Raw genomic sequence first — 7,984 nt, forward strand, 5'->3', positions numbered from 1 at the left:
TCTGCTCCCCACTCTGTCTCTGGTGAATCCTCTCACCCCCCACCCTGCACCACTGGCCTATACCCCAGCTCTTGTGTGCATAAATAAATAAATCTTTAAAAAAAAAAACAGGTATGGTATTCCGGCTACTTTCAACCTCCCTCATTTCACTTGAGACATTATCAATCTAATTGCCATGCTTTTATAGACAATCTGAATTTTCTTATGATTCCTTATTGGTCTCTGTCTTTTCTTAGTCTTCTTAGGACTCTTTGTATTTAGAAATCTTTAATTTTACTATAATGTGCATAGACGTGGATTTTTAAAACACCCTAAAACCTAAATCTTCAGATTTAGATCCTACATTCTGAGCACTTGAAAAAATCAATTTTGTAAAATTCTGCTGTCAGTTTATCTTTGAATAGTATTTCCCCCCTTATTTGCTCCTCTGGATCTATTCCTTGGCACTTTCTTGGATCTATTTTATATTTTTCTCTCTGTGTCTCTATGGCTAATGGCCCATACACCGTCCAGTTCACTAACTTTCTTCACCTGCATCTGCTCAGTTAAGTCCCTAGTGTCTGGGTTAGGAATTCTTTGTTGTGACGAGAGGAAGTGAGTCGTTTTCAGGGGCAAAGGCCATTGAAACTCAAATCCACATACGGATCAGGATTATATAAAGGAGCCCTTTTTGGAAGCAGGACCCAGGGGATCCTCGGAGGTTGGAGGCCTGGCGAGAACTGGGGGTGTGGGGGACATCTGGTGGGCACCGGGGCTGACTGAGCCGCCCCCCGGACCGGCCAACTCACTCCAGGAAACAGGCTCTTAGCTTGGGCTGGCATGTGGCTACTCGGCAGTCAGGTGCGAGTCTCCTGCCCCTTTCGATCACTGAATTCCAGCATCATTTTTGGGCAAGTTTTTTAATATGGAAAAGCATATGAAGTAAATACACTACAAAGTAATGAACTTATAAATCATACAATCTGGCTCAAAAACACACCCATTAGGAATTTTTGATGTATATAAATAGAGTTTATGGAGCATTTCTTGGAAAAGGGGGAGCATGTAGGAAAGGGAAGGGAGTGGGTGGCAGCCCCCCGACACAGCCAGGGTGGGGGAGGTGGTGCTGGGCCTGTCTGGCCCCAAGGTGGCTTGGAGCCTGCGGCCCTGAGGGGCCTGTGCGAGCAGCTCTCGTTGGGGAGACAGACGCAGACTTGCTGCCCGGGTGACGCTCCTGCCAGGGGCACCTCCAAGGCCCGCATGTTCCCAGGACTCAGAGGGGCCCAGAGGCCACTGCTGCTCCCCTTGCAGGAGCCCCGGCGAAGATTCCCTCAGGGGCCTGGACACCTTTGGGTGTCGTACCTCAGATGGCCTGGGTGCCGGTGTAGTCAGGCGCAGCGCCGAGAGGACCAGCTGGGAAGGCACTGCCTTCCTGCTCACGGCCACTGCCCTGTGAGCTGAGGGATGCTTCTGCTGTCTGTGGCCACGGGCCAGAGCTGATTCGGACACTGGGACGTGACTCGGCCTCCTGCGCTGCGGTGGCTTCTCCTGGGCGCAGGGCGGGGGCTTGGAACACACCCTCAGCCCCGGGCCCAGGCCCCGTCCAGGCTCATCCTGGTCCTGATCCAGTCCCGCGCATGCGGCGGAGCACCTGTGTGCAGGGCCGGGAGGCTGCAGAGCTCAAGGCCGCGGGGGGTGCTGGCTCTGCTGGCCGGGGCGGCTGTGGGGCCGGAGAGCGAGGGGCCCCTCGGTTAATAGCTCACTGTCCGCTGACTCATTTCTGACCCCTGGTGTTCCCAGGCATTCCGGTGGCCGCCTCGTCACTGAGTAACAGGGGCCCCCCAGCCTCCTCCGTCTCGCGCCTCGGGCAGGCTGGGAATTTCACTTCAGCTGATAAATGAATGCTTTATGGGGGTGGCTGCCTCCCCCAGGCCGTGGAGCCCTGCGTGTCTGGAAGCCCCAGCACAGCGTGGCGACCCCTCTGAGTTGGGATTCCCCGGGACCGTCTGAAGAGGGCAGTGCTGCCCACACTGGGCCCCCCCACCCCAGTGGTGGGCGGGAGGCGGGTGTCTCCCCAATGGGTGACTCTCTCTTAAGAACATCACTTTCTGAGCACCTTTCTAAGCACGGGCATCGCTGTCCAAGCTGTTTCAGGTGAGCCTCCTGAGGCGCTGCTGCAGCTCCCAGTGAGATGCACAGGCTGACCTGGAGAGCCGGGGTGCGTGGCCCAACCCCACTGCCCGCCCGCGTGTCCAGGCAGGACGTTGCAGGTCCATGGGGGACTGGCCAGTCCCTCCTCCTGCAAGGGCAGGCTGCCCACCCCGGCCATGCTCGCAACCTGGCACATGGCCTGTTCCACGCACTCAGCGCCAGGACCCCACCCCGGGCCCCAAGTGTCCCTGTCGGACATCTGGCTGCCATGGGCTCCTGGCCACAGGTGCCTGGGGGTGACTCGGGTCCCCTGGCCCTGGCTCATCCCTGGGGGCACGTTCTTACTCAGCAAATGGGACGTTGCAAGGCTGGTGAGCTGGTGGCCACCCAGGTGCCTTAGAATTTTCATTTTGAATTTGAATTTATCTGTGATTTTTACAATGGGAATGTTTTTGAGCAACACAGCCGAGTCTGACTTGACGAGACCTGTGTCTGGCCGCTCCCAGAGTGCTCCTGGCGTGAGCTGGCGAGGCTCGACGAGAGCAGAGCTGAGCAGATCATCACGCGAGGACTTGACCCAGGAAGGGCCCAGGCCCTGCCCTGCGAGAGCTGCTCCAACAAACACAGTGGGTTTGGTGTCCGTCGGTGGGGACAGCGAGCGTCACTGGCATCCAGAACGCGCCTTGACAGGGAGGCTTCTGGCTCCACGCTGTCCTGATCCCAAGACAGGCGGAGCTGGAGGGAGGCGTGAGGGCCTAGTGACCCTTTCTGCCCAGATAGTGCTGCAGTGGCCAACGCGGTGCCGCATTGCCCAGCTTCCCAGCTCGTGGCCGTCCCAAGGACACTGACCGCTGCGTGCTGAGGTGCAGGGAGACAGATGCCCAAATCCCTCCGGTTCGCACAGTTGTACCAGCGAAGGTTAGGCTTTCCGAAAAAAGGGTCTGAAAACGGGGCTATAATGGGGCGCTGCATGGCCCTGCAGAGGGCTCCCGCGCGTCCCCGGTGGACGAGACGCGGCTCTTCCAGCTCAGCGTCCCTGGCCCTGGTGGGCTCCCTCCTCCCCACCGAGACACTGAGACGCCGTTGTGCTAAGGACGGCGACAGCTCGGGCCACGCTGGCGGTGCCAAGAGCGGCACCAACACCCACGGCCGCCGTCAGGCAGTGCGTCTGTGGTGGGTCCCGGGGGCAGCGAGAGGGCCCTCCTCACCCGGCCCTGGACTCGCGGGGACTTGCTTCCCATCCCGGCCGGGGGGCGCCCTGTTCAGAGAGGAGCCCCGTAAACAGGGTGAGCTGGCTCAGCCCCCAGTCTGGGGTGAAGAGGGCAGAGCCTCCCTCCTGCACCCTCCTGGGCTGCCCCAAGGGAAACGCAGTCTTTTTAGAGTAAAAAAAAGACTGAGCTGCAGGCACCCAGGTGGGCACCCAGGTGGGCACCCAGCCTGCATCTTTGCAGCAAGTTCATTAGCCGGGGCACGGGTGACATCCTGGCGCCTCCGCTGGCACGTGAAGGGCGCGGGGCCGCGGAGCCGGGGCCCCCGGGGATAGCGCGTGTCTGACGCCGGCACGAGCGGGTCCGCCTGGAGTTGCTGGGCCGCTCCGGACGGCGCCGGCCGAGTCCTCTCGGAGGAGCTAATGACCCCTTTGTGTCAGCTGGGGCCTTCCCCGGCCAGCAGCCCTACCGGCCCGGGCCGCCTCTGGCTCTCGGGCAGGCACGGCCGTGCCCTGGACCCACGCCGCTTCGGCCTTCCTCGGGACGTGGCGTGTTCCCTACTTACAACATGATGTCAGTTTTGGGAGCACGGCTGCCCCCTTGGGGTGCAGACGCCCCAGGGACACTCCCACACCCAGCGTCCCACGCCCCCCCCAAACAGCACAGTTCTCAGGAGTGTAAGGGTCATTTTGCGGCATTTCGTCAGCTCACTGCGCTGACTGCGTTCCAGGTGTGCGCACCCGGGCCCGGCCGTCACTCAGGACTCACGCGGGGTCCTCACCTCGAGCGTCTTCCGCGTTGTCACAAAGGCAGTGGGGTCAGGCCGCCCGGGGGAGCCTGTCCCCGTCTGCCGATGCCCGCCCCGCTGCGGGGTGGGGGGCTGTGCTGAGGGCAAGGGAGACCCGGGACGGCTCGCCCCGGGGCGTGACCGTGGCGGGACTCCACCATCCCGTGGTCACCGGCCACTCCCTTTAAACTTTGACGACTTCGGCAGCTGTCGGGCCGGCCACTGCGTGTGCGGCGCGGCCGTGCTCGGGCCCGCTGGACCTTTCAGACGCCCGTGGACTTCAGCTCCGGCGCATCCTTGCACCTGTCGGAGCTCCGCCGAGGGCCCCGCGCGTCTCTGCTGTGGTTGCTCTGCGGGCGTCCTTGGCGGGTGACCCACGGCACCCCCTGCCCTCTCTCTGGGACGCAGGCTTAGCCAGGCGATGGGCATGGCGCGTGTGGAGCCCCCCACCCCGTGGGGACGCCGTGCGGGCGAGTGGCTTTACTGCCGGTGGCCAACATCTCCGCCGGGCACTCTGCTAGCCCGTGGCTTCCCCTGGGTTTCTGGGGAAAAAAACTCTGTGCAGGGAAGTTGGATTTTTTATTCTGCCCCTTTAAAGGGATTTAGAGAAGTTATTCTTTCTCATCTCCTCAATCAGCCTTTCTCAGCCCTGGAGATAAATTTGAACCACCTGCAGAGCTTTAAAAATACCCTGGTCACCGTTTGGGTTGGGGCCAGGCCAGCTGACCGGGGCGGGGGCGGGGCTGAGATTTTCCCTTGGCAGGGAAGGGGGCGGGGGTGGGGGGCGAGTCTGTTTCTGGAAGCTCCCCTGGGGTCCTAGCCAGCAGCTCAGCTTGAGAACCTCCGGGCGCATCATCACCCCCTCGGTCCCTCTGCTCGTTCCCACCGTCCATCCTCTTGTGCTTTACTGCCCAGGATGGTGATTCCCAAAGCCGGGTACCGGGAAGGCGCAGCCCCAGTGATCACGTGTGAGGAAATGCCAGTTCCCAGGCCCGCCAGCTCTGCCCAGTCAAACCCCCAGGGTGAGGGCCGCAACTGAGCTGCCCCTGCAGGCCAGTGTCCAGAGCACCCGTGTCTGTGGCGTCCACGGCTCCTCCGCAAGCACAGCAAAAACCTCCCATCCTGCTCCGTGTCCAGCCTGCTGGCCGGCCGGGCGCCCGGGGACTGGGAAGCGCACGCTCTCTCTGGCCGTCGGGCTCCCGGCCCCTCGCCCAGCTCCTGGCTCCTCGCCCGGCTGCGAGGGGCCAGGCTCAACACGCACCTTTTCCTCCTTCCAGCTCGTTCCTTTTCTGGCGCCTCACAGGTTCCTGGGGCAGGAAACAGGTGACGGTTGTGTCCTTAGCTACCGATCAATCAATGAATCAAGCCGAACTTGGCAGTGGAACGACTTTCCAAAAAGAACTAAAAGGGAGATTTGCTGAAGGACTTAGGAGAAACACAGTCCCGTGCTTGACGCGGTCTGAACCCACAATTCCGCTTTGGAAGCTGGAGAGAGTGGGCACCATCTAGGGGGTTTCTGGCCTAGGGTGAGGTCGGAGGGGGCAGCCGCCGTAGCACCCCTTACTCCCCAGCCAGGGCAGCTCAGGACTCAAGTGGAGCTCGGGCCAGAGGGAAAATGCTCGGGCGCACGAGGTGGACGCAGACGACTCACATTCAGCCCTTGAGAAACTGTCCACACTGGGCAGGGGTGACCCTGGGAATCTCGTTCCCAAGACCGGACCAGACCCCGTTCCCGGGCCCCAGACAGAGCCCAAGGTTCAGGCTGCTCTGCCGACCCTGCCGCCCTCCAGCCTCCAGGAACGTGCGCACTGGGGTGTCTAAAAAGGCAAACACCCTGTCGTTCTCTCAGGAGGAGTGGAGATTGGTACCCCTAGGCGCTCAGCGGGGGGTGGGGAGAGCTGGGGGGTGGGAGGCGGGGCTTAGCGCTTCCTGCGCAGTGATGGGGAGGCGGGATGAGACTTACAGGGAGGGTGAGAGGGGGCTACTAGGATGCACTCAGAGTTCTGCTACTCAACGCAGGAGGTGGGGGTCCCCCAGGACAGAGAGTGGGTGCCCAGGATGCAGATGTCCCCCAGGATGGAGAACAGGTACCCAGCTCCAGGCGGGGGTCCCCAGGACGGAAAGCAGGCGTCCAGGACACCCTCCGTGCACACGGGAGGGAGCTTCCCCAGAAGTGGGGGTTCCGCTGTTCATCAACCTTCACCACCTTCTCGCTCCTACAGGCAAACCTCTTCACGGACAGGCCCGTGGCGACCCAGCCTCCACAGCCCGAGTTTTTCCCCCCGGCCTCACGAAGAGGGAATCCCAAGCCCCTTTTCTGAACCTGCAATGTGGGATTTTGTCCGTCTTCCATTTCAGTAGGTCCGAGCTCAGGAGAGACGGCTCTGGTTGGACAGCAGAGGCACTCGGAGTGAGAACATAAATGTCTCCCAACATTCTAGAATGCTCAAAAGTTTCCATTCAACTTGAGCAACATAAAACTACCGCTGGCTAAATGGACACAATCAAGGCTTGAGACGCCGCCGTCCCTGAAATGGACCCGGCAGAGGAGATTGCTGGCCTCAGCCCAAGAGCGCATTAGCCCAAGATCGAATGGTCTTTGGGGGATCATTTGACCTCGTGGCAACTGGACAGTCCTTGGCTGCGAGGGGGGTTCACCGACAAAACCTCCTACGAGAAACGTCAGGAAGACGTGCTCTCCCAGACCTCATGGGTTTGAGAGTGGCGGGGATTGTTCTTCCAATAATCCCTCCCAGAGTTGCTGAAAAGAACTGGGTCAGGACGGCGGGGCTGGGTCACACCCCCTCAGGGGCCCGGATCACGTTCGGGCACCGACAAAGGCGCTCAGTGGAATAATAGCCTCTTTGCAAAGGTCCAGAACCTTTGAATCAACTCAGGCCCTGGGTTTTGTAGACACAAACCAAGGGAACTGAAAAGATAGCTTTTTGGGGGGAAAAGAATGAATTTCAAAGGAATAGAGTGAGACACGATTACAGCAAAGCCACAGGCCCAGGCGAGGGGCGCTCGGCCGTTCTGCACACCTGGCCTCCGGCCCCGGCCCCCCGCTGGGGCCCCACACAGCTGTGGGGCGCCCTTGCTGTGCCTCAGACGGGCTGGGCAGAGCCTGCTAAGGTGGGGCGTTCTTTTTTAACTCACATTCATTCTTAAATGAAAAGTTGGAGTCGGAGCTGACATGGAGCCAGCGAGATACGCAGCCTGTGGCTGGAGCCCAGTGTCCCGAGTGCCCGTCGTCCTGAGTCGGAATTAGCGTGGTCGGCAGGCCTGGCGTGGTGTCCAGCAGCTCCTGAGAATGCCTGGGGGGGTGGGAGTCTTCATGTAAACACCCCCTTCTGGCCAAGGCCCTTGAAGTTCTTTTTGTCCAAGTGACATCTATCTGGAGTCACCATCCCCACCAAACAGCCGGCCAGAGACACGTGCCTGCAGGCCTGGGGGTCTCCTGGCCCAGAAGGAAGCTGGCAGTGGTGAAAGGGTGACGGTGGCAAAGAGCTGGTGGCAGCAGCCCCGGAATACAAGCCAGCATCTTACCCAGACCGCTGCGCCTGAGGACTGGCTCCGGCCCCCAGAGCTTACGTCTCTGCATGGGGTGCAAGCTCAGGCAGGGGAGCAGAACTGACCTTGTGTCCTGGTAGGATGGCCCCAGATCTGTGGGGACCTGCCGTCCCCACTGATGCCCACTCTCTGATGTGAAGGTGTCCCCAGGGAAGCAGGGGTTGCAGCTGCAACCTTCGAGAGCATCCCCGAGGAAAGACTTGTTCTAAAACCCATCCCGTGACAGCCGAATACAAGCAACAGGAGTGATTTGACCTGAATGTCTATCATGGCCCAGAGGCAGACCCCG

The 7,984-nt window shown here is 60.6% G+C and overlaps 1 protein-coding gene across 1 annotated transcript in view; it reads right to left on the reverse strand.

Annotated features, from left to right (window-relative positions):
* Nucleotides 1-6,520, reverse strand: part of ADAMTS16 (ADAM metallopeptidase with thrombospondin type 1 motif 16) — a 60,408-nt gene extending 53,888 nt beyond the window's left edge. Inside the window, exons 1-5 of the mRNA XM_054687917.1 lie at nucleotides 6,449-6,520; nucleotides 5,387-5,432; nucleotides 3,339-3,388; nucleotides 2,980-3,071; nucleotides 2,796-2,865 (exon numbers count right to left, since the gene is read on the reverse strand). Of these exons, the coding sequence (XP_054543892.1) occupies nucleotides 2,796-2,865; nucleotides 2,980-3,071; nucleotides 3,339-3,388; nucleotides 5,387-5,432; nucleotides 6,449-6,478 (288 nt within the window). The 5' untranslated portion in view covers nucleotides 6,479-6,520. The remainder of the gene's footprint in view (nucleotides 1-2,795; nucleotides 2,866-2,979; nucleotides 3,072-3,338; nucleotides 3,389-5,386; nucleotides 5,433-6,448) is intronic.
* Nucleotides 6,521-7,984: the final 1,464 nt, after the last annotated feature.

The sequence above is a fragment of the Talpa occidentalis genome, unplaced genomic scaffold, assembly GCF_014898055.3.
Source record: "Talpa occidentalis isolate TD23 unplaced genomic scaffold, MPIMG_talOcc4v2.1 talOcc4.6, whole genome shotgun sequence".
NCBI classification, from domain to species: Eukaryota; Metazoa; Chordata; class Mammalia; order Eulipotyphla; family Talpidae; genus Talpa; species Talpa occidentalis.